General features: G+C 44.5%; 1 protein-coding gene across 3 annotated transcripts in view; it reads right to left on the bottom strand.

Annotated features, from left to right (window-relative positions):
* The window catches only part of PLCB1 (phospholipase C beta 1), a 2,298,721-nt gene that overhangs the window by 2,192,048 nt on the left and 79,003 nt on the right, over positions 1–27,670 (bottom strand). For all 3 annotated transcript variants that reach the window (XM_086927697.1, XM_086927698.1, XM_086927696.1), the window contains exon 2: positions 6,881–6,958. In XM_086927697.1, coding sequence (XP_086783823.1) covers positions 6,881–6,958 — 78 coding nt within the window. The remainder of the gene's footprint in view (positions 1–6,880; positions 6,959–27,670) is intronic.

Raw genomic sequence — 27,670 nt, 5'->3', positions numbered from 1 at the left:
TGTTGAGTGAGACTGAGTCACTCAGCTGATTATATCGACATTTTCAACCACTTCCAAGCTGCTTTATCTAATTTCTATAATTTTAGCTGGAGTCTGATCAATGGAAGTTGTTTATATTTCTTACGTTTTGCAGCAGTTAACTTCGTTTCTCGTTTCTCAAATGTGTGCAATTTCTGATATTATTGTTTCCCTCCTCTTCATTGCTTAATTTTGCTCACGAGACAGTGTCACTCATAGTCATTGAAATGTCACTCATAATTACTCTAAAATTATTAAAATGTCATACATAGCAATCTGAAACCTTGGCAGCTATGAGAAACATTTTTGTAAAACATATTTATGACATTATATTTATCTCAGACAAAATATTTAGGAGAAATGGTAATGAAAGGGTGGAGGGAGACGGACAAATGTATAATGTATTAAAGACTGAGGCATTGCTAAAAGTAGGTAAAGTTAACCAAAATAACAACCTCTGTCTCCTACTTAACATGTCAAACTTAAGGCAGTGCAAAATGTTTAGAGGGATTATGCTCATTCATTCAACCATTTGGCAGGGAATTACATTATTAGAGTTGCCAGGTAGCCCATTCCCTTTTGTGTATAAATTGTCTTCATCTGGATTGTAGCATGTTTAGATTAAAAGCCCCATTGTGGTAAGACTCAAAGGGTTGAACTTCTAAACATGCAGCATCTTGTAACCTGCGAATTATTGACACAATTTCCCTCAGGTGTGGATGAGCCACAGTGTGCAGGAGAAGTACCCAAAAGAGTATAAGCAAACCCAGAATAGACTTTGGGGAAAGAGGTCTCTAGCCCTGGAGGAGTAGGCTTGTGCAGAGGGGTGAAGCGTTGGCCTCTGACCAGACAGGAGAGTTACCACCGATGTGGGAGGGGTCGAAAGAACAGCCCAATTAGACAGGAAGTAGTGACAGCTTAGAGATGGGCCAATAGACCAGCACAGGACATTTTAACTCCGCGTTATAAAAAATAAAGTTGCTACTGGCTGCCAGGAGGATTAGACATTGGTTGTGCCCTTGTCATTCCTGGTTGTGCCACGCCAAATGGTGAGAATGAGAATGGGAGCCTTTCTATGGAGTTCTGCTGTTACAATTGTAATATTGTGCAGCTCCTCCTTGCCCATGTTAGGATTCACTGCCTCACAGAAAAACTCATAAAGAATGGACTTATGATTTTGGACTTGGTGGTGCTTGCCAGTACTTGCTGATTCAAGGAAAGACTCAGAAGGTGCAATTAAGCTCTGGTGAGCCTTTGGGGTAAATTAAGCCATTCCAAGCCCTGTTATTTTTTTAAATCACAATCTGCCTCCAGGGCATGTCGGGGACCAGGACTCCCCCTCCTATGTATTACACTCACAGGACAGCCCAGCGGGGATGAACAGAAATGAGATATGCCTTCAGGCTGCTAACCAATACCAGGCGAGAGTGACAGAATGTGGGATTGTGCTTTGATGAGCCTTTGGGCCAATCACACTAATCAGGATGCTGCTTTTTAAAAATTACAATCGGCCAGTCTTGAAGTGGCTACCCAAACATTACTCAGTCATGAATCAAGACCCTGACTTCTGCTTGTTTGTAATACTGCCCTGCGCACAGCTTGACTTGGGCAAGTGTAAGTGGTAAAGACTTAGGTGGTGCTTGTCTGAGGCAAGGAAGGAACCATAAATTGTGATTGTGCTTAGGTGAGTCTTTGGTGCAAATCCAGGTTAGCACTCCACTCAGACAACAGTCCTAATTATCGCTGCTGATAACAAACATACGTCCCAAAGCTATAAGTGTAACACCAGGGGGAAATCGCAGTAATCACTAATGAAAAACTTACTCAGATATTGTCCTGCGCAGTGCCCTTCAACCTTATGTCATAAAAGGTTAAAGATGGCAGAGGAGTCTGATTGCACTCTCTGATGCAGCAGTAGCACTAGGGTGAACATGAATATCTTGGCATTTTGACATGGCTGCGGAGTAGGTTTACACCAAGTGCTTCCTTGGTCACTTGCGGTCAAAGAAAGTCATAGTGAGACATAGAGGAGAACAGCACTCTAAATACTTTTTCTAAAGTTTGAGGGTGCTCAAAACCATCACTGCCCTGAAGACCCCCACAGCAAGTAAGGGCACCGCAACCTAGTATGCAGACTTTTCTTAGACAACCACCAACATTTTTGGATGCAATCTTCAGAATCAGGCAGAACATTCACATTGATGTACAACATACGATGCTGAAAATAGTGCACACATTAGTATTTGTGGACAGACATAATAGTACATTTACCAAGAGTTGAACACTAGACATGTCCGAAGGGCCATGATATTCATAATGCACAACTACACAGGGCTTGGATGGTAAGGACAGATTGGTGTTAGAAGAACAATACAGAGGTGGCACAAAATGACCCAAGCTGGACATCTTGTTCTTTTTTTTGTCCAACCACGCCGTGGCAAAGGCAAGAAAAATGGACTACTTGAGTCATCAAGGTTTCACTCCTTATTCACAGAGGCAGAAAATGTGTAAGGGAGGATTTATGGGGCATTTTGGATTGTTCGACCCCCCACAAGGCAATCGTCTTCAAAAACATATCACCTAATGACTTTTTACGTATCCACGGTCAGCAAGGCATATGGGCAACTTACATACGCAAAGAGACTCGGAAAGACATTAATCACTTACGCCTTCTCCTGGATCACAACGATGGAATGCAGAACTCACATACCAACTATTGGGACTGATTGCTAGAACCAATACTTTGGTCCTACACGAAATGCACACATTTTTGCTTAACAGACACCCCGAAAAGTTTCACATTTGGTGCAATGCCAGAAACATGTACACTTCTGATTCATTGTTTATCTGCGGTGCTAATATAAATCACTCATATTCATTGCAATATCCCTATACTAATTTGGAATAGTGACACTTGAAGAATTAACTTACAGCACAACAGAAGTATTTGAACAATTTGCGGTGCTTAATTTCTGAATGAATGCACACATTGAAAATGATAACATATAAACAAATATGAAAAGCATACAATGCTCAATCCATAGCTACAAACCACCAAATGGAACACAAAAGAAAACACAGTGGAGAGAAGGCTATAGGTCCAAGAAATTAGAACACATTTGAGCCATGTGAAGGAAACTGCTCTAACCACTGGGCAATTTGTATCTGTACCAGACGATTTTTCAGTGTCATTCGCAATGATGGCCAATGCAAAAACAATCATGGAGACTATCAAGAGTAAAAGTACATTTTGTGCCAATCCGTTGGTGCATATGTTGGTTCAAGACCCTTTCAAAACAGCACAGAACAAGCGCCACAAACTCACTCATAAAGTAGCAATGCAAACGAAACTTGTCTATGTAGCTGCTTTTGTCCATAATTAGTTGTAATTGTGGTTCTGCATTTTTGTAAAGTAGGGAAGCTCCAGTTTATTTGGTGAATTTTTATCAGGAACCAGAATTATAGCAAATTATCAATCTGCATCTCACAGCACCTCCAGCGATCATTACTAACCCATTCAACATATTTAGCTCCAGTAGATTGATCGTTTAAACCTTCAAAGGAGCAAGCATCATATTTATCCTAAACAAACTAACTAATGACAGACTTCCTCCGTTATCATGTGCTGCAAAAGCACTAGAACAAGTCATCAGCATGCAAGTCTTTTCATATTTGGAATCTATTAGCTTCCTGTGTGCTTCCAGTCAGAGCCTGGACCTTTTCTAGACACAAAGCCTTACTATTAAAAATCAGGGAAGGACAACTCTATTCCCATAAACGGGATAACTGTGCCTTGATCCTATAGGACCTTCCTTTGATGCCATTAAACATCAGTGCACTTTGAAAGATGGCTTCACTGGCAGGCATCAGTGGAACTGATCTGTTATGGTTTGGTTCATTCCTGCAAAGCCGCACCCATCAACTGCTCTCCAGAAGAGCCAACATATTGTAGTGTGCCTCATGCCTCTGCCTTGCACACACAATGTTCAACACTTACTTAGCTCCCCGTCATCTTAGACAGCCATAACATTGGCCACCACATGTATGTCAGCAATACACATTTCCACCTCATGTTTGAAAGCAACCTTCAGAAGTCGTCCCATTTCGTTTTACTGGTTCATCTCTGGATGTAAAATAATTTGCCCTTCCTCAATGATGGGAAAACTGAAATTCTGTTAATTGACTCTGTCACTACAGTCCCCTTCCCATACCTTGATCAGAGGACCTGGGCACTCTTCCATCCAAGAAGTTAAAATATATAACCTGGGAGTGCTCTTTGATAATGAACAATTCTCGCCCCCAAATGCAGCATTTTGTCAGTAACATCTGCTTAGAGGCGGTCTGCATTTACTTTAAGCTCCCATAAAATGTCGCTTATCCGGATGTATGTTAGTACAACGCGGTTGTTTTCAACGCAGTACTTTCAAATCGCAGATTTTACAACGCAAGTCGTTACGACTTGCGCTGGAGGGTGCGGATTTCGGAATCTTAGAATTTTATATTCCAACACCAGTCCCCGTAACAGTAGGGAAGGTGTTGGAATATAAAATTACAAGATTCCTTATCCCACAGCGCCATCCAGCGCAAGTCGTAGTAACGACTTGCGTTGTAAAAGACTAGTCGTAACAGCACTGCAGGGTAACATCCGCGTTGTAAAGGATGTTCCCCGCTTATCCTTACTGTTTTCATGTCTTTACTGAATTATACCACAAGCATAAATGCTTGTCTTCCTATGAATTCACTCTTAAAACTCAAAAGAATGTATATATATACACCTCGCTTATTGTTTCCTTTGAAATAACATGATCATACAACAGCGGCACTGAATTTCCTCCAATGATTCACAGGAAAATATTAACCCACTTGAAAACAATTTGGGGCAGATTTATCAAAAATGTATCTAAGCGCAAGAAAGTTGCCAATAAACTAGATGAAATAGTGCTTTGGCTGCTTCCTGTCATTTTTCTTCCACAGGATGTTCCATGGATGGTACTTAGGCTTTCCAATGCTACTAGCCAAGGTTTGTTAAGCTGGAGCTCCTTGAGATAGAGGCAAAGTCGAAGAAATGTTTTTATTTCTCTAAACACTTTACTCATCGCATGTGTGCTGCACTGTACAGCACATACCCAAGATGTTAAATGTTAAATAAATTGTCTAACCATAGAATATTGTACTGGAGACTGCCCTTTCGTACAAAACCTATGCTAGACACCACACACACACCTTTGCACTATACATAGTGGTGCAAAAGTGTGTGTGCATAGATGTAGGCAGCCCTTTGTTGTGCGTCAGCGCAGGGGGCAGAGAACAAAAGCAGGCCAGATTCTAGCTGTTCTCTCCCCCTGCTGCAACTGAGTGGAGCAACTTATTTTATTTTTAATCAAACCTCCCTCTCCATTTCATCCAAAGGATGCTTCTTTGCCTCACACCGAACTAGCTTGATAAAGTGTTTGTCCCATTCATGTCAATCAGAAACCTGCAACCTGCCAATCAGTATCAAGTGACAACTTATGCCACTGAATTCAATAACTGTGGAAGTGGGTCCTCAATGTACAGGATTTCCACCTACAGAATTGTCAACCATTACAACTCAGACTGGATAATTACCATCTAGAAATCAGAAGACCCTGCAAGACTTGTATTTTTAAAGTCTAATTCTTTTATTCATACCTGTCATACACCTACAACCTGCCAAGTGATCAACAAGCAAGGCTTCTCAGGACTCTTTTTGGTTTTAAGGATTTTGTCACTGGTTCTGGTCATAGTGGATGAATGTATATTTGTAGACTTCATTCTTGCTAAATAGCTACCAGGTTTCTCTACAGCCTGGATTATTGTATGTGCTGTTATAGGGCAAACAACACTACTCCTTTAACTACCTTTATCCCAAAGTGTTCTGATGCCTCCGTATGGATGAGTTTGGGCTTTCATAAACATGAAAATGCAATGATCAGGTTCTTCTTGTTGTTTTCACTCTTAAATTGTACTTTTTCCAAAGGAGACTGTGACTTTCAAAACACTTTAATCAGAGAAGGCTTTCGGCTTTTTAATGCAGTCTTCAATGCTAGACAATAGTACTAGAAACAATGCTCCCATTGAAATATAGTGTAAATCGTGGCATAATTCATAGACAACAAATTCTTGATGCTCTGGTTAAGATGTGAATTCAGTGCAGAAGAATACAAACAGTGTGACTGCCCGCGTGAGCCCCAAGCATTCTAGCAGCAAAGAAGGCTACACCTCACTATGCACTGAACGAGTTTCCTTTCCAGACACCTTGCTATTCTACAAATCCGCTGATAGAAGAGGAAATTGCAACACACAACTAAAATCACATTTATGAAGATTTCAATTGCTGGAAAATCTTAGGCATCCTTCATGAAGCTGAGCAATGTGAACATATAATAAGACTTTGGAATAGGCTGTGCACGTGTATGTTCTTTCTGTAGACACTTTGAAAGCTCCAATTTATTTCTTCTTTCCAGTAAAGAAGTTAAAACAAGCAGACAGCCTGCATTAGAAGTTGGTCATCTTCCATTCTCATTACACATTTTCAGATGTTCCCTGAACAATCCTGATGGCACATGCCATTCCCAGCCAGGCTGGTTAGCTCATGGAAATCTTCACATTTTGGAACAACTGCGTTAAGGCAGAAACCTCTTCCTTACAAAAAAAGCCACACTTGGTAAACATGCCAGCTGACGCCACGTGAGAATGAACCACAAGTACTTCCAATCCCTATTGAATTATGTTATTGTAAGAAAAGAGATGTGAATGTAAAGAAAACAGCCATTAAAGAGATAGTAGTTGTACAATGAACACAGTACATTGGAGTTCACCAAAGAACTTGTTTGGCCCTTACCTTATTCTGATCTGTCCAGTACAAGAAAAATCCATGGGGATCCATTTTGAAAATAATTGGAGACACCACAGTAGAGTCCTGTAAAAAAACATAGATATGTTTATCAGACTGTCCCCAGAGATCTGTATACATAATATGTAGCTATTCGTGATTCTATTCATTTTCAGTACTCTCTACTAGATGAGACTTTAAAGTCTGCTGATTTAACAAATCTTGCACCACAGAGTGCGGGAATGTACGTGGTCCCGATTAAAACCCTTTATAGACCAGCTTCAATAGTAATACACAGAAGCACCAACTGCCAAACAAATTCATGTCACTTGAAGGATTGGGACCACATCAGCATTTAAAGATGGGTAACCTAGCTCTACAGAAAATGAAAGTGATCTTTTTTAGTGTACTATACTAATTCTGATTGTAGGATGCTATAATCTGACTCCCTGTGTTACTCTAAATTGTAAAAGGTTTTAATTGAGACTTAGGTACTCTGTAAGAGGTGGTATTGTGTCTCACTGGGTTACTTTAAACTGTAAGGTTTTTGTTTGTTTTTTACCTGTGATTGATGTACCCTTTTCCCATTCTTCTGTAATTACTTTGTTTTCTCCTTCTCAGTGATCTGCTATGGCATGTATTCGTAAAGCGACACAACAGGTGATTTACATTGTTTATATTGATCCTTCAAGTTATTAGTTTTCATTGAATTAGCCCATCCTGAGTCTTGGGGTACCAAACGTCTTACTACATCATTACAATATGTACCAAACTGAGAGAGGATACTGGGTACTAGTTTTCAGATGGAAAGTTGGATCTCCAAAGTACTCAAGTCTATTAACCTGTATCCCAAATCTCAACCTTCTAATATGAATGTATAGTGACCTATGATATCCCCCTTTAAATTCTGCCAACACCCAACACTCCCACCCATCCACAAACTCAGTGCTAATGCTCCCCATTTAGCTTTTGTCTGATAGTGAAACACACTTGTCCTTAACTACATTTCTCTTGGAATCACTCATCATGGCAACACTTTCTTCATTCTAAAAAGACTGTAGTGGAATGTGTTTTCATATAAAGCACATATGTATTAAAAAAAAAACTATAATAACAATTATAATTTTGATAATTATAATGGTAAATGTCAATTTAGAATTTTTATAAAAATGCATATTGTATAAGCATTGTTAATAAAGTAAACTCCAAATATTATATGTGTCCCTTGACTTCAGATTAGATCAGAAAATGGCACTGCAGTGCATCCTACTAAAGATGTTCAGTTTTCACTTTCTCCAATAGTATACTAAGGCTTATACAATCTATCAACCCATGTAATAAGAAACACTCAGACACATATTGAACATCAAATAAATGAATTAATATAAATACAATTTGCTAAATGAAGGATCTAATTTTCTCCACAATGCACTCATGCGAGGGCAAGATAATTAAAAGGCGCATTCAATATGGTATTGAACTGAAAGTGTAAAAAATATACATCATCCCCACAAAGTGAGAAAATGATCTCTTGGCACACAAACCCTACCAATTAATATAATATGTTTTATAAAATTAAAATGAAGAGGTCCTGACCTGGAGAGGATTGGACCCTTGTTTAGAAATATTTCTTAATGTGCTGGATAATGGCAGCACCATAGAGATGGGGGTGGTGGAGAGATGCAAAAGGATATCCTAGAGGACAGACTAAGAGGACAGAGCGGCTTGGAAAGTGAAGAACATAAAGTGGATTGCTCCAATTATTTAGAAAGCTACGGGAACGGTAGTAGACTCTGACAGTGCATCCACACATATAACTAATCATCTTTGATAGCAGAGGGAATCAATGAAAGGGTCAATGGGATATTCTGCCCATTGAAAGATATTGTATGAAGCAGAATGTCGAAATATTTGCCTGTGTATTTATATGAAAGGTAATTTGAAAAATCACATACATTATTTGATTTTCTTACTTTTTATTCAGTTAGTTCATTAGTTAGTTAGTTAATTGGTTAAGGAGTTAAGGGAGTCTTTTGAACCTTACTTCACATACCGGAGGCTGAATCTGGGCGCATTACAACCGGAGGCTGAATCTGGGCGCATTACATCTCCCTGTGAAACGGAGACGCTGTTTCCACGCCGTCCACTGCCCTTGAGAGTCACTTGGGGTATTGATTCGTGGCGCACGTGACCACATCATCCATATTCCCTAGCGGCACCATCGGGAACACGACCCCAACGCCACGCCAGCACGCCGGGAGGCGCACTTCAGCAGAACTGGGCTTCCGCAGCGCGGGAGTCTTTTGAACCTTCCTTCACATACCGGAGGCTGAATCTGGGCGCATTACATCTCCCTGTGAAACAGAGACGCTGTTTCCACGCCGTCCACCACCGGGAGAGTCACTTGGGGTATCGCTTCGTGCCGCACGGGACCACAACGTCCAGAGTCCCTAGCGACACCATAGCGGACACGCCCCAATGCCACGCCAGCATGCCGGGAGGCGCACTTAAGCAGAACAGGACTCCGGCAGCGCGGGATGTGCGCGGGCGAAGCCCCGGCCAAGGGCGGGCCCACAGTAGGCTGGGCTGGGACACCCCCTTTCCATCTGGACTGTGTGCATCCCTAGGGACTATTAAGGACTCGGTCAGTAACACGTACTGGACTCTATCCTTTGTGGATCTTGTTTATTTCATCAATGGCCACCAAACGTAAAATAACCCGGCAGAGGGTTGGGGGTGGTGTGGCAGGCACTCTAGATGCTTTTTTAAACAGGACAGAATCTGTTTTGCAGCACGAAATACTCCTAACTGAGAAAAGACTCTCCTTAGGGCCATTTATGGGGCAAAAAAGATAATCTCTAGGGGCCATTAGTAAAGCCAAATCACCAGTAACATTTCCTCAAGCCATAACTTGCTCCAGTACAGACCCAACTGATATAGGTACAGTTAGGACTGTTGCTATTAAAAAGAATCCTGATGTGGGAGTAGCTGAGGTGGTAAACCCGAGGGATTCAAGTGGTTTGGTCACAGTTCTTTCCCCCAGTGCAAGCATCCAGATGGTCTCGATGGGCTTACCCCAGGTACCTGTGCCAGATTTCCCTGTTGCCCTGATGATCCAGCAAGTACCCCCGCCAAAATCGCCATGGGTAGATAGAGGTGACCGAGTCACAAGATTTAAAAGATCTACTCGCAATATTGAAGCTGCGGGAGGTGCTTTTAAATCGGGGACAGATTTCAATCAAGAGGGGGGTAACGGGGAACCTTCTTTTAAGCGTGAAAGGGGTGGAGCAGTCTTGAGGTCCAGAGCAAATGCCAAAACTAAATTTAAACCTCAATCCTCAGGGGCCAGTGGAAAGCTGACTCTGAGACCTGACAATGATGTGCCCTTTACCCATAAGTTGATACTTTTAAGGCAGGGGACCGAGAAAGCAACCTAGATTACTGAAGCACATCGAGACTCTGATCACGGGGATTTTAGCGCCTTTTCTGAATAGATTGGGGGCAATTGAGGAAAAACTATCTCTTTTGTCACAGGGCACTTAGTTGATGGTGAATCCAGAGGTGACTGTGACCCATAGCAGTGAAGTAGGAGGGGGGGGCACAGAAGTATCGTCCTTGCTGAGTCCTAGGGGACGAAGCAGTGAACGGGCTCACGAAGTGGCGAAAAAGGGTGTCCCTCATGTGCGCACCGATTGCGTGCAGGCCACGCATCTTCCACTTGACACTGTGGGCCACGCTTTGCAATCAAGATCAGGCTCCCAAGGGATGAGCGGGTGTGTGAAAAGGATGCAATCAGGTTCCCAAACTCTCTCTTTCCAAGAGCCCCCCACAAGGGAAGTCATGGCTGTACACGCACCACATAGAGATGGTCCCAGATCACTTATTGGGCACATGAGGGTGCCCAATAAGCCTGCCCGGGATATTTTAGATCTACCACCGGCGACTTGTCCCTTGGTCGTGGTCCTAGCCGGAGTTCCTGCGCTAAGACCCGATCAAACTGAATCTTGGGTACAGCTGAGGAACAAATCAGCCGATTGGCTAACTAGACAAAAATGGCTTAGGGCAGCCATGTTTAATAACATCATTATGGTCCGCAGAGTAGCGTGGGTGGGCCAGTCCCCCAAGGATATAGTGGGGGACTGCGTGGTTGTTAACTTTAGGACTCCATCTGTTGCTCAAATGATTTTAAAAGGTGAGGAACATTGCCCATTATCTTCTACTTCCATCTGGGCATTGCCACTTGGCTATTTCTATAAACCTCCCAAGAGAAATTTAAATGAGACACCATGTTTTACTTCAAATACAAATAGATTTGAGGTGTTATCCGGGCTTGACAACCAAGACTGACTAAATGTTAACAATACAGCTTCGGTGAACACACCAAACCATGGTGCATTGATAGAAGCCCACTCCCCTTTTGCTGTGCATAGTAGTCCATCTGTGGCCCCCCTCCGGATGTAATCCTCATTAATTTTTCTGATGATACTGTAAAGCCGCTTAATTGTTCATATTTAACTGAAACTCCCCCTGAATCATTGAGAGGAGCCTCTTGCTTGGGTAGAGTCCTGAAGATTCTATCCTGGAATATGGCTGGCATTAAGGGCAAATTCTCTTGTGCTGAATGGGGCCTGTTTGTGGACCAGTTTGATGTATACCTGTTTCAGGAGAAGTGGCTTTGTCACATTTAACATACCAGATACCACCAGAGAGAGGGGAAGGCCGTCCGGTGGACTATCCATTTGGGTAGCTTCACATGTTGGTTGCAATCCTACCCTTTTAAATAGCTCCTCTCATGATATCCAATCAGTAATGCTCACCTTTCCCTCTAAACTGAGATTTGTCATTATCAATATCTATTCACGGCCTGTAAGCTCGGCCCAGCAATCCAAAACTCTTGAGGAGTTAAACTTCTTTATTACGATGGTGCCACCTAACTCGCGACTGATAGTCGGGGGAGACTTAAATTGCCATTTTGAACCCCTCCTAGGTACTTATGATGCCATCACTAATGAGGAGGACTTGCAGTGGGCCATACCTGATCCACAAGGTCACCCAGCTAAGTCTTGGTCTCCTCTAGTACTCCAAACCAATGCCATCCTTTTAAACTACTCCCTGAGGGCCTGTAATGGCCGCACACACTCAGATAGGCCTAGTAAGCCCACATTTAACAGAACCGGACAGGCTTCTCATATAGACTATATTTTGGTAGAGTGTAGGTCATGGCATAGGGTTATGGATTTTGAGGTCATTTCACTTGCTGATAGTGACCATAATGATTTGACATTGTCTTTGAAGGTCCCGGATTCAGGTATATCTCCTGCTATTGAGGCTCCCTTGGATGATAGACTAACCCTCACTAATAACAGGAGAAGAATAAAGTGGGGGATAATTTTTTTTTTGTTTTTTTTTTTAATTTTTGGAAGACCTTTATTGATAAGAGGTTACACATACAATCAAGCGCGCAGCCCGAAGGCTCAGAAATGTAGTACATATCAATAAGGCAAGTCGTTAAGGATCAATTACAGGAGCACTGCGGTCTAATTTTCAAATTAAAGTCTGAAGGATAAATGGCATCAGGATATCGAAAAGCAACACATTGGTTCCGGCCTCTTGGAATCAGGAGAAAACAGTATACAATGCAAAACATCGCCAGAGCCACATTTCGCCGCAGTTGAGAGTCATCATGGAAGAAGCGCAAATCGGGAAGCGTAGCGAACAGCAGGCACTTATCAGAACACAGTGTCCCACCCTCAGGAGGCAAAGATCTATAACCAAGTCGCAAAATGACACATTGTGTAAAACTCCCCAATCGCGCTGAACCCCAATCCCAATGAAGAATAAGGTATATAAAAGAAGGAAAGAAAGAAGAAGAAGAAGATAGAGGGCCATAGAAACACAGAGTGACATAAAACACGTCCCATCCCCAACCCCCCACCCTGCATACCAGCGTAAGGCCATGCCCCCCCCCGCCCCCCCCCATAGGCATGCCTGTCGCCCAGAGAAGAACCCCAAAAGTGGGAAAAACGGAGGAGGGCCATAGCACCAGCCCCTTGTACACCCCCAACCCCAGAAGCATAAGCCCACTTAAAAGGAACGTGGACACCAATGTACGGTCACCCCAACCACCCATGGTCTCCAGTGCAAACAACATTCCGCTTCGGCATCAAGGTCACAAAGAAGTGTCATAAACAGGCAATGGTCAGCCCTGGCCAGTACGAGAAAAAGTCAACAATCTACCCCACGTGTACGCAGGTGATGGTAACAAATCCACAGTACCAGGAGAGGCCACCCCGGTTCGCAACAAAGACCAGAGTAATGCCTCAGGAGCGTTCTCCCGGGACATAACCATAGTCCGCAAGAAGGCAAGGCGATGGCAATCAGGCAATAAGGCAGCCAGCAGGAGAGCAAATGGAGTAGCAAAGTCGCAGTCCCGGTCATCACGCTCCCCGGTCTCGTCAACATGTATCCTGCACGCCTGAGAGTCCTCAGCTGCAGCAACCGGGGAGAAATCGGGCTCACGTTCCTCAGTGAACACTGCTGTGCCCAATTGTTCCATGGCAGGAGGGATGGTGAGCTGCGAGATGTGCACAGTCGCCCGCAGTCCTTGTAAGTCAATGCACCAGTCACGGAGGGCCAGCCATACATCCTTCACCGTAGGCGCCATCTTCTCACTTCCAGCGCCCAAGGACCTCGGGTCTCACATAACAAAGAGAATCCGTCCCATCGCCGGCCCGGCTTCAGCGAGCAATGCGCGGTGTTCAAAGGAGCTTAAAAGAGTCACACACAAGCCCCCATGGAGGCACAACGCTACACGCCTCTTACCGCATTCCGAACAGAGTCCGGTCCAGGCAAGCTGTTCTGACTTCAAATTACCTCCCCAAAGTCGTCGGCACCGGCAGGGTACTTGCGCCGTAAAAACCAATGGCGCGTAGCAGCGAGGTATCCAGGAATTGCGGCAAAGAGTAGTTTCGGTTTCACCACTCGGGCCGCCGGACCATCATGGCCGATCGAGGCCGTTGTTTACTCATTGCGGGGCGGCTGCAGCGTTACCCAAGGTCCCGGCTCACAACAGAGCGAAGGCCAAAAACTTTCAGACGGCAATGCTCGGCCGTCAGAGGCGGTACGAGGGCCGGAGTCACACGGCCGGGTTCCGTCGAAGTTCCGCTGCACTGGACCGCGGCTGGGGTGCAGGATCGTAGTCTGGATAGTGTCGGAGGTAAGGGCGAGCAGCGGAGCCAGGCTTCTATGCGGCCATTTTGGCCGCCATCTTGGCTCCTCCGTAAGTGGGGGATAATTAAACAATCTCCTGAGAAGTTGCGAGCACTATATGAAATGGTTATTCCTACCTTGCAGGAACTTGGCAGTGCTCTGGTTGATGGGGATAATCCAGCCCACGCCCATTTGGTTGCAACACTCCATAAGCAGCTGATAGACAACTTAGCTGATATTTTAAATCCTATTACCCGCCCAAGAAAAAAGAAAATGTTAACTCATATGTGGTTCAATGACAGTTGCTGCAAGGCTAAACAAGCGCCACTAGAAGATATCAAAGGGAAAAACAGGTCCCTAACCAAAATCAGGCGGGCTCAATACAAAGGAGTTGTCTCTAGCGCCAAATTGTCCTGGGTAGAAAATAAATGGACGAACATTAAAACCGCCCTGTTGGCCCAGGACATTCTGGGCCATAGTCAGAATGAGCAGTAAGGAGGGTAACCTTGCGGGTGAACCAAATCTACGAGCAGATTTGTGGACTGAGCTTTTCCAGGCACTGTATGCAATTGACCTGGAACAGGACGCACAAAGAGAACCCATGGGCACACTTTCTTTAGAGACTAGTTGTGCAGAGTATCCACTACTATTAGCTTCCAGACAGGCAATTGAGGTGTGCAATGGGATAACACTACGTGAGGTCATTTCAGCGATAGAAAAGCTACCAGCTGGAAAAGCCCCCTTTTCGGGAGGAACCAACCATCTGGGGCCTCTATTTGTGGGTGTTATTTACTGCCATCATGAAAGGTAGGCCCATTCCTGACACCTGGGCCGGGGCAGAAATAGTCCCAATTTTTAAAAAGGGCTCTCCATTACTCCCCACAAACTACAGACTGATCAGTTTGATCGATGTCACGCAAAAACTGTTTGCACGGGTAATATTAAAACGGATACAGGGCTGGCTGGAAGAAAATGACATTATTAGCCCTTATCAAGCCGGATTCAGGAAAAACACCTCCACCGTGGACCAAGTATTTAGATTTTAACTAATTACCTGGAAGACGGCAACAATAGAGGGTGGCAGCCTCTATTTGATGTTTGTCGACCTGAAAACGGCTTTTGATTTGGTGCCCAGATCCAAACTTTGGGGGTGCTAAGAGATATGGGGTTTCCAACTTACCTGCTTGACCTGCTTATCAAGCTGCATGATGCCACCTATGCCCAAGTAAGATGTGGAAGGGGGAAGAACTAACCAACAGGCTCCCATTTGACAGAGGTGTGAGACAGGGCTGTGTGCTTGCACCGACCCTGTTCTGCTTCTTTGTCAACACACTCATTCCACTACTTGCAGAGGTCGTAGACAATGATGCCCCTAAGTTAACAAACATCAAGGTGGCAGCATTGATTTTTGCTGACGATACCCTCTTGTTGTCCAAGACGCCGATGGGTATCCAGAGGCTATTGGACAGGTTTGCCGTATTCTGCAACAACAGGGGTTTGGTGATTAATACCACCATAACTAAGTTCATGATTGTTAATCCGCACAAGAAAGCACGGCCCAACCCACAATTAAATGGGATAGCATTGGAAAGGGTGTCTGTGTTTGAGTATCTGGGTGTCACCCTTAGCCAAACTCAAGCTAGCCCAGATCGCTGGGGGCATAGCCAAAATGGCAAGGGAATCATCAACCAAACCCATTTGCCCCGCGATTGAGATGTACAGGGCGCAAGCGAGGAGAGCCACATTGTATGGGGCAGAACTCTGGGGACACTGCTCTCCCGCTCCATTAATAGCGGTGGAGAACACTTTCCTTAGACAAATTTTGGGTCTTCCAGCTAGTACCCCGCTAATTCTCTTGCGGCTAGATCTTGGCATTTCTCTGATTGAAGACGAGGTTGCTTTAAGACCTCTAACCTTTTGGCGAAGACTGTGGGCGACCCCCTGAAGTAGCATTATCCCAGGCAGAAACTAATGAGCTACTATCCTACCCAGGGCTATTGAAAAAGGTTCCTTTGTATGCACATGTAAAGTACGAATGTGAAAAGCTATGCAAACCAACTCTCTGGAGCCTACCAAGGGAGATTAGCCCCTTGGTTCCACGAGCTATATTACCGAGGATTTATCAAACCCAAAACTAGGTTCTCTTACAATTCAGTTTCTCACTGTGAAGGATAATTACAAACCCGAAATCTTCCTGGACGATATTTTACCAAAGTCAGCAAGGAAACTTTATGTGCAGTTCAGACACAGTATAATAAGGGAGTCCAATAAAAGCAAATCATCAATTAATTTTGTAGAAAATATCATAAATCAAGTGGTAATTACTAGGGCTGGGCGTAGTTCGCGAAGTAGCGCTACGCGTAGCTACGCGAAATGCACTTTGCACTACACAAACTACGCGTAGCACTTCGCGAATTGCGTAGTACCCTGTTCATACTGTGCAAGATGCCGTTTTCAATGATTGCACAGTGCGGACAAGCATCTGGCACTGTGCAATCATTGAAAACCGCGTCTTGCACAGTGCGAGCTGACGCTCAAGGAGATTTTTACTCGCGGGGCAGCTTTCTCAACGCAGACTGATAGTTTCTCATTGCGAGCGGTTGTGAGTATACGCGACCACTCGCAATGAGAAACCAGACCGCCCGCATTGAGAATCTCGCAGGGAGGTTACTTGATGTTGCTGATCGCAAACAAGGAAAAAGTCTCGCCAGGATGTCATTTTTCTTGCTCGCGGTCACCAACTTGACGTTGAGGACTGCAAGCAAGCAAAAAATGACCGCAACACTATGCTTCACTACGCTACGCGTATTCGCACTGTGCTACGGGCAGTTCGCGCAGTGCGAAGTTGCGCAAACTTAGCAAAGTACACGAGCGTAGCGTAGTGCTTTTCCAAGGACTAGTAATTACACATCTTCTGTATTTTATTTATGGAAATAGGCAATATTTGCTAATGTGTCTTTGGCCTCCTGCACAGTTCACAGCCAAGGCCTTGGCTCTTATGTCAGATAGTTTGCTGAAAATTGAAGATAATGGAGTATAGTAGCCATAATGCTCCTTTCTGATGTTTCAGAGAAAATACAATGCAGATAAACACACTAATTGGCAGACTGGGGCTGGTGGCCACTGTTCTCAAATGTCTACAGCCATTCCATTAAGGTCATTGTCTCAAGTACTTGCTCAGTGCTCTCCACATTATCTTTCAGTGCTTGCTCCTCTTCCCTGATGGAGCTCCTATATTCTGTCAATCAAATATGAATGCAATGTACAGAAAATACCCATATTCTAATAAAATAAAGAATATATATAACATTACACTCTCGCACTAGGCTTTCAAACATACAACACCAATGTTACCTAACTCGTCATATCTGAAAGATGGAGTGCCTTCTAACATGTAAAAGTACCAAAGTCTATCAATAATGTATGAACAGCTTCATACATTTCTCCTACTCCTCAAAAAACACCTCAAATGCATGTGGTCATCTTCCTAAATATCACTTTAATTCTGCTGGCCAGAGAGACAAAATCATGGATCATGCCTGAGACTCATACATTTTTCACATAAGTAAAAGCACTTACATATAAAAAGACAGTCACCCCCAAAATTAAGTTAAGGTCCCCAGGTGTATGCCTAATAAAATTCATAATGAAATTAAAAAGGCCTTCAGCACTTTATTATCTGCACTAAACATAGGAGAAAAACTGTTTAAAGAATTTCGGAAATGGGATTGTATTCCTGACACACTATGCCAACTCCACTATCTGGCAGTCCGATTGAGTTGCACCTTAAAAATAAATGTGATTGACGAACAAATAGTATATGTATGAAATGGCCTGCCCTTTTGACAGAATAGCCTTCTACCATTGGGTAAGCACGAACCTTCAGAATCCTCTCATTTCCGATCGTCCCCATCATGGGTCATGGGAAGTTGAGGTCTCCTAGGAGACCTCAACTTCCACCTGGAGGACAGCAACACCACCGCCCCACTTGACAACCTCGCCTACCTCGGATTCAAGCAACTGGTCAACACCCCCACTCACTACGCCGGCCACATGCTCGACCCTGTCTTCTCCTCCAGCAACCACATCTCATTCAGCCACACCACCGAGCTCCACTGGACCGACCACAGCTGCGTACACATCAACTTCAGGAGAACAACGACCTACCACCGCCCGCGTCCAACCCCCCGAAGATGCTGGAGCAAGATCACCACCAACCGACTCACCACCTCCTTGAGCCAAAACCCTCCCACCAACACCACGGACCCCAACGAAGGAGCCCACAACCTCACACAGTGGATCACCGACTGCGCCGATGCCCTTGCTCCACTGAAAAACCCTCCTAACAACCCCGACAGCAAGAAAGCCGCGTGGTTCACCAACGATCTCAAAGTCTCCAAGAAATCCTGTCGTGACCTCGAGAAAGTCTGGCGCTATAACCAGTCAGCGGAAAACATGACAGCCCTCAAGAACGCCACCCGCAAACACCACCAGCTGATCCGCACCACCAAAAGGTCATCCTTCAGAGAACGACTGGACAACAACACCCATAACAGCAAGGAACTCTTCAACATCGTGAAAGAGCTCTCCAACCCCAACGCCAGCAACAATGACATCACGCCTTCACAAGACCTCTGCAACTCTCTTGCCACCTTTATTCACCGTAAGATCGTCGACATACACAACAGCTTCGGCGCTGAGAAATCATACCCCACTGCCGAACCCACGCCCCCCACCACCACCCTGTGCGCCTGGACCCCGGTCAGAACGGAAGACACCACCCACACGATGAACACCCTGCACTCAGGCTCCTCAGCGGATCCCTGCCCAACCACATCTTCAACAAAGCCGACTCCATCATCGCACCCAAACTTCGGGACATCATCAACAACTCCTTCACATCCGCCACCTTCCCGGAAAGCTGGTAGCACGCAGAGATCAGCGCCCTCCTGAAGAAACCCACCGCAGACCCCTCTGACCTCAAGAACTTCCGCCCCATCTCACTCCTCCCCATCCCCGCAAAAGTCATTGAGAAAACCGTCAACAAGCAGCTGACAGCCTTTCTCGAGATGATAGGCTCCCTCGACCCATCGCAGTCTGGATTCCGAGCAAACCACAGCACCGAGACCGCCCTCATCACAGCCACCGACGACATCAGGACCCTGCTTGACAATGAAGAAACCGCCGCCCTCATCCTGCTCGACCTCTCGGCTGCGTTCGATGCGGTCTGCCACCACACCCTGACAACCCGCCTCCGTCAAGTGGGAATCCAAGGAAAGGCCCTGGAATGGATCACCTCCTTCCTCTCCGACTGAACCCAAAGAGTCCGTCTCCCGCCCTTCCTCGCAGAAGCCACCAAGATCATCTGCGGCGTACCTCAAGGCTCCTCGCTCAGCCCCACCCTCTTTAATGTCTACATGAGCCCCCTCACAGGCATCGCACGCAAGCACAACCTCAACATCATCTCCTACGCCGACGACACTCAACTGATCCTCTCCCTCACCAACGACCTCGTCTCCACCAAAGCCAGCTTCCAGGACGGAATGAAAGACATCGCGGACTGGATGAAGCTCAGCCGCTTGAAACTGAACTCAGACAAGACGGAAGTCCTCATCCTCGGCCCATCCATCTCCGCCTGGGACGACTCCTGGTGGCCCCCTGCTCTGGGCTCCCCTCCCAAGCCCGAGGACCACGCACGCAACCTGGGCTTCATCCTTGACTCCTCCCTCACGATGACCAGGCAAGTTAACGCCGTTACTTCCTCCTGCTTCAACACCCTCCGCATGCTCCGTAAGATCTTCCGCTGGATCCCCACTGCAACCAGGAAGACGGTCACCCAGGCCCTAGTCCCCAGCCGTCTGGACTACGGGAACGCCCTCTATGCTGGGACCACTGCCAAACTACAGAAAAGACTCCAGCGCATCCAGAACGCCTCAGCACGACTCATCCTGAACATCCCCGACACAGCCACATCTCCTCCCACCTGAGGGACCTGCACTGGCTACCCGTCAGCAAGAGGATCACGTTCAGACTCCTCACCCATGCACACAAGGCTCTCCACGACTTGGGCCCCGAATACTTCAACAACGGCCTCACGTTCTACACATCTACCCGCCAGCTCCGCTCCGCCAGCCTCGCCCTCGCCATCATCCCACGGATCCGCAGAACCACCACCAGAGGAAGATCCTTCACCTACCTGGCGGCCAAGACCTGGAACACCCTCTCCACCCACCTACGACTCACCCAGGACCATCTCTCCTTCAGGAAGCAACTCAAGACCTGGCTTTTCGAGCAGTAGCAGCCACCCCCCACACCCCAGCGCCTTGAGACCCTAGCGGGTGAGTAGCGCGCTTTACAAATGCTATTGATTGATTGATTGATTGATAGCCTGAACCAACCATCATACTACTTCTTGAAATCATGGCAAAGCAAAGGTATAATCTTTCAATGGTCTATCACAACCTTTCGAACATTGTCTATGTATCCATTTATAATACTAAAGACTGACTTCCACCCTGAAGTAAATTAAAATTCACTTAATCTAAATACATTTCCTAATACTTACTTGTCTGAAGTAAAAATTTAGGCCTAGATTTACAACTATTTTACATCAGGTATACATGACTTTTTGACGTAGATATGAAACAAAATTATTTTGGTACGGATAGAGCAGAGATTACATCATATGATGTTTACAAAGGAAATGATAATGAAAACTTTTGTGTAAACCACAAAGAACATGTGCAAAGCTTCACATTCTGAAAATTGACATAAATATAAGTTTTAGTTACTGTATCGTAAAAGCATGCTGAAGGAAAGATAGTTTTGAGGCATTTTATTCCAAATTCAGAATGTTAGAATTATGTATGTAGGAGAAAAATATCAAGTTCCGGATTTTTTTTGCTAATTGATTTGATTTTCATGTAAAGAATAAGAAATTGATAAAAGAAATGTTTTACAGTTTAGTTTGGCTTCCATGTAAAAATGTAATTTTATGCAATAACTTGTGCACCGAAAATGACAAAAGAAAAGTAGGTGCTACACAACTATATTTAGATGTGTTCTCATAAACCTTCTTTAGGCTGCATTTCATATATGTATGAGTCGAATAATAGATAAACGACACAGATTTATACACATTTTCTTATTTGATTGTTGACACAACAAAATAAAATGATGAGTACAATATACTGACATGTATTAAACATGATCAGAATAATATGTTTACTAATGTATTTCTGTCATATATTGAATTCACATACTAGTTTCCTATTGTCTAAATGTAAAACTCACAATTTATAATGATCTTGTCGTATATTAGCCCAAATTTTATGTAGGCCTCATTTCCCTTTCCAGTGAAGTCATAGACTGAACATTTCCAAAGCATATGAGAACTTCTTCCAATATTGCAAGTTGTATTTCAATGATAACTGTTTCTTTTGACATCTCCTGGACGGAATAGGGCACTTCCAACAATTTGTTTTACACTCTGGAACAGCTGCTTGGGAAATAGTCCTTTTGAACCCTTATGCATTTTTTAAAGCCCTATTGTTCAAAATGTCTTATGCTTACATGACCTAAGGAATTGTTTAATTGATTCACCTAATTCTTTCGGATTTGTATCTTCTTTTTGCCACATCACCATCACCCTACTGTGGATAAACCAATGAACTGAATGGCATCACAGATTGAGCTGATGTCAGGGGTGTCACCCCAGAAACTGTTCCAGTATAATTGCTCATTTTTGAAGAACTTTAGGCTATTTTGCTACAGGTTTCTGACACTTTGGGAACTTGGACTCGTTACTGCTGATGGTGTTCTGATTGCAGATTGAACCTTTTCGGATTAAGGGTTCAGGTCATGTCGCTGTCACTCTTGTTGTTACAGCCACAAACTGAGCCAGTTCACTGGCTTGATGAACTGGACTGGCTACTTGGAACCTTGCTAAAGTCTCCTGATAGTCTTCCTCAGGCTCTTCTTGGCTACCTATCCCTATCAATATATATGCTGTATGTGATCAGAATCTATCTCGGCTAAGGAAGATTTCCCCATTCACCCATTATATTCTCCCCGAATCTCAGAGGCTTGGTATATTTAATTTAATCCTTTACTAATTGATTATTAGATCTGTATGCCACTTTATTGAATTATTTACCTCTTAGATTAAATAACTAAACTTTAACACTAAATCTGATTCTGCTGTTCTGTCTCATCACTCCTTGAGAGGGAACATGTATTGGATTATCAATCTACTGGGAAAAATTAATCTATGAGTTGTTTAACTTGGGTTTAGATGATCCTATTCCTGGTCCTCTATTACCCGAATATCCAACCCCTTTCAGCACAGAGCAAGACCCATCGGAGGACCAATTGAATATATCAGTAGTGTAAGATGGAAGTAAATACGGTAAGGGCCCAGTTATTGCTAGAGTAGTTACAAAGCAACATAACAGTCAATTTGCGCTGGTTTGAAAAAAAAAGTAACACAACCCCGTGCATTTCGCTGCATTGCATTACAAAGAGGTTTAGTCATGGGTATGAGAGGAGAAACATCCTCTTTCCCCTTGTTATTTCCTGATTGCAAGTGTGCTGCAGAAGAGGAAAAAAACAACAAGGAGTTCCTTCCTGCACAAAAAATATCCTGGGTAGTACACAAGGTAGGGTGAGGTGGAGGGTATGAGACTAGGTCACCCTCCGTATGTATACAAATAAAGAAAACCCAAGGTTTTGGGTTTCTGAGACCTAGTTTAAGAGTGTGGCTCTTGATCAGTGTGATCAGGAAGAACCTGGAAGAAAGAACAATTTCTTTCTTGAGTCCCCTCACTCACCAGGGTTTCCCCACTGTAACATGCTTCATCCTTGGGGCCATCCCAGTTCTCTACGAACTGGGGCGTGCTACGACTTGCGGAATACGTAGGGGCACTATTAGTGGAAGACTATGTGTGGTACAGTGTGTGGTGAAGTGGTTAGAAAGTGATTAAAAATACCTTGTTAGTGGGCCTAAACAACTTTATTCTTGCTCCCAGGTTGGTATGTCTAAAAGGGGGGTTGCACTGGGAAACCTGATTGTGATGAGTAGGAATTCAGTGTATGATCAACATGTTTCAAGCTTCCCCTAGCTCTTCCTCAGGATCACACAGGGACCAGCCCTGTGTTTGCCACTCCTAGTAAACCTTAATAGGAAAAATTTGGAAAATACTACTAATAAATATATAATAAAGCATGCGTAGTTAATACATACGATCACTAATTCACGTTGTATATCTGTAATGGTAAAAATAGAAAGCAAAACCCCTTTCTCACTCGAGGGGGGGTACACAATATATTCTTCCATGCTGCAGTGCTCCATACAGGTGAATTTGCTCCATAATGGTGCATGCAGGCTTCCAGGCGAGCGTGGTTGTGCCTAGAACGTTTAAAACATGATTGTCAAATGTGCAGCGTGAATCACATACATATGTGTAAAGAGCAGGCACACACAATTCAAGTGGTGACACACAAAAGACACACATTCCACACTAACAGGTAAAAATGTTGTGCAAATCTTTACTTTGTTAAGTGCGAGGTTGCGCTCCATGGACTGGGGGGGGTGGTGTCTCCCTATGAAACAATCCTGCCAGAAGGAGAAGGTAGGAGAGATTAGCATAGATAGTTAGTGGAGGTTCAATAATCGAGGTTTGTATGGCCTCTCGTTGCGTTAGAGGTACATTGGACTCACGTCCTTATTAGCAATACCTTCAGGAGAAAATTCCACTTACTTCAATGTTGGGGACGCCGCGTATGGGCACCAAGACCTCTGTGTTTACCTCGTGATGGTCAAGAGACTAGACTGCACGGAACACTAAAAATGGCCACTAACTTCACACCACTGCCTGCCAACCTACCAGTGGAAGTACTAGCGTTTGAGAAGGCAGTAATGAAAGAAGTTAAGGAACTAGACCCGAGGACCATCAAGGTGTTCCACAACATGAGCAACATTGAACAGGAGGCAATACAACAACTATCCACGATACAATCACAATCAAACCAGCAGACAAAGGGGGAGCCATGGTTCTAAAGAGTATGACGGTCCACAGAAATGAGTGCCTGCGCTTACTAGCCGACTAAAGAAACTACATTTGCATCAACGAAGACCCCACGGAACGACTTCGGATTGACATTGCGTTCCTCATTGAAGATCCATTTACCAACGACTGGTTGAGCAAAAAAGAAGCTAATTTTCTTGAAAATACCAACTCCACTACTCCCTATTTCTACCTCATCCCAAAAATCTATAAACTTCTGGACAAGCCACCCGGGAGACCCATAGTGTCAGGGATAGGTTCCATTCTAGAACCACTGTCCAAGTTTGCAGACACTTTCTTACGTCCAATTATACAGAAAACTGACACCTAACTACAGGACACTAAGGCAGTTCTCTGCCTTTTGAAAGATCTAGAATTTGACCCCACATCCAGAATACTCATTGGCTTGGATGTGGAGAGTCTCTACACGAGTCTCCCTCATAATGAAACACTGGAAATACTAGAAGAGGTCCATTTTGAGAATGACTGGACCTACCACACCCCTAGACACGTAGTGCTTGGATGCTGCAGACTGGCGCTCACTGAGAATTTCTTTAGATTTGAGGACAACCTGTATCGCCAACAACATGGCACTAGCATGGGGAGTACCTTTGCGCCGAGCATGGCCGTCCTCTACGTGCGCCATTTGGAAAGAAACAAGATACTAAGCAATACCAACCCCCACCTACAGCATGTCCAGATGTGGAAAAGATAGATAGACGATGTTCTATTGATCTGGAACGGTACTGAGGAAGAAGCCAAAGATTTCCTTAGGTAGCTAAACTAACAAGACCCCTACCTAAAATTTAGCCTCGCCATGGGGCTTATTTATGAAGGCCTTGCGCCGCCGGTACGTCACTTTTTCCCATTTTAAAAGTGACGCACCGGCGGCGCAAGTGCTTCATAAATAAGGGCCCATGAGCAGATCACACTTGATATTTTTAGACCTAAACATACTAGCATGACAGGGCTCTTTAGCTACCACCACTCACTTTAAGCCACTTGCAAGGAACTGCCTCCTGATCTATGGCAGCTTCCACCCCGGCACTTAAAACAAAACCTGCCATTCAGAGAAGGAATTGTACCGACAAACATGACTACCACACCCAGGACAAGGATCTCAGTGAGAAAATCCTGAAACCTAACTACCCAACACATCTTGTATCCAGGGCTTGAAAGAGGGCCTCAAACAACAACCAGGAGGCCTTACTTGAGCCCAAGATAACCAACAACTCAGAATCCAAAAGAGCAATTTGTATAACCACCTTCCACGTGGCCTCAGAAAAAGTCACCAAATTAGTGAAGAAACTCTGGCAAACACTAAATAGTGGGGTCTGAACTTCCCCACACCCATGTTTAGTCACAGACGTGGCTTGAACCTGTAGAACCATTTAGTACATACACGACCCAGATCGACAAATACTAGTGAAGGCACTGTCCGTAGGCTACATGCATTACCCACAGGGCACCACCCCTGCAGCAACTGCAGCGTCTGCCACCTAACCGCAACAACACCACTTGGGAACAACGCCAATTTTCAAACTGCAATACAGAAGGAGTAGTGTACCTTATCACATGTACATGCAACCTCCGCTATGTGGGGATGACAATGAGAAAAGTCAGTACCCGTATAGTGGAGCACAGGAGCAACATACGGTGTAAACGCACCACCACAAGAATGACTGTCCACTTCATTGAGAAACAACACACACCAAATGACTTAAGATGGGTGGTGTTAGAACACATCAGCAACAAGGACAACCTAGAAAAGAGGTTGCACGAAAGGGAACAAAGTTGGGTGTTTAAACTCCGCACCTACACCCAGGGTCTTAATGACGATATAACCTGGGGTCAATTCTGTTGAATTAACCACCAGTCTCAGTAACAAACTGATAACACAATTCCACCTCAGTGGGGTTCCCCAGTGGTTTTTTGAGGAAACATGAGGTTCAGCAAAATATCCCCTTTAAACTGACATACAATATACCTGAAGCGGGGTGATATAATAGCAGAACCATTCACTTAGGTAATAAGTTGTAGTGTTCACCTGCCTTTATTTCCCACCTCACCAAAAGATTGGTTTTAACTAGTACGTAGACAAGGAGACACGCTGCGCAAATAGGTACTCAACATATGGCTTCCACAACCAAAGCCACTGAGAAAACGAATCTTCCAAATCGGTCTCCATGGCCAGACAATTTGCGTTTAAATTGATTTATCTAACTTGAAATCAAGTAGGGAGACCTATACCCATCAGCAACTCATTTACTATCAAAAGTCTGACTACGAGGATACTGCGGAGCCCACCACGTTATCCTGCAAAGCATGGCCATACAGTATGACTTTAAATTAAGTGATGAACATCATGCAGAAATACCAAAATTCTAACATCAATTTGTCGTTCATCACTAGTTTTATGACGAGGATACTGCGGAGCCCACCCACGTATCCTACTAGCATGGCCGCTGCCCTTTCCAACAGTGGCGGCCATTTTTAGTGTCCCACGCGGTCTAGTCTCTAGACCATCACACGGTAAACACGGAAGCCTCAAAACCAGCTCCTCGCCGGAGACAGGCTAAGATGCGGTCTGGCGGGGAGAGGTCTAGGTGCCCAGACGCGGCGTCCCCAACATTGAACTAAGTGGAATTTTCTCCCGCAAGTATTGCTAAGAAGGACGTGAGTCCGTTGTACTTCTAACACAATGAGAGGCCATACAAACCTCGATTATTGAACCTCCAGTAACTATCTACGCTTATCTCTCCTACCTTCTCATTCTGGCATTGTTTCATAGGGAGACAAGGCCCCCCTGAGTCCATGGAGTGCAACCTCGCACTTAACAAAGTAAAGATTTGCAAAACTTTTTTACCTGTTAGTGTAGAATGTGTGTCTTTTGTGTGTCACCACTTGAATTGTGTGTGCCTGCTCTTTACACATATGTATGTGATATACGCGGTGCATTTGACCAGCATGTTTTAAATGTTCTAGACACAACCACGCTTGCCAGGAAGCCTGCATGCACCATTATGGAGCAAATTCACCCGTATGGAGCACTGCAGCATGGAAGAATATATTGTGTACCCCCCTAGAATGAGAAGGGGGGTTTTGCTTTCTAACGCATTCTCTCCATTTTTACCATTAAAGATATACAACGTGAATTAGTGATCGTATGTATTAACTACGCATGCTTTATTAGTAGCAGCGTTCACTGTATTTTCCAATGTTCTCACTTTAATTTCCTATTAAGGTTTACTAGGAGTGGCAAACACAGGGCTGGTCCCTGGGTGGTCCTGAGGAAGAGCTAGGGGAAGCTCGAAACATGTTGATCATACACTGAATTCCTACGCATCACAGTCAGGTTTCCCAGTGCAACCCCCCCTTTAAGACATACCAACTAAGCGTGAGCGCAAAATCCGTTCCGCTCGCGGATTTCGCGGATTTTCGGTAAATCCGCAATCCGCAAACTCCCCCGAATTTACCGAAAATCCGCGAATCCGCGAGCGGCGGATTTGGGGGGCAAAAGTTCAAG

Source organism: Lissotriton vulgaris, chromosome 6, assembly GCF_964263255.1.
Source record: "Lissotriton vulgaris chromosome 6, aLisVul1.2, whole genome shotgun sequence".
Taxonomy (NCBI): domain Eukaryota; kingdom Metazoa; phylum Chordata; class Amphibia; order Caudata; family Salamandridae; genus Lissotriton; species Lissotriton vulgaris.
Note: the sequence above shows the minus strand (reverse complement) of the source record. Positions and strands in the feature narration are given on the sequence as shown.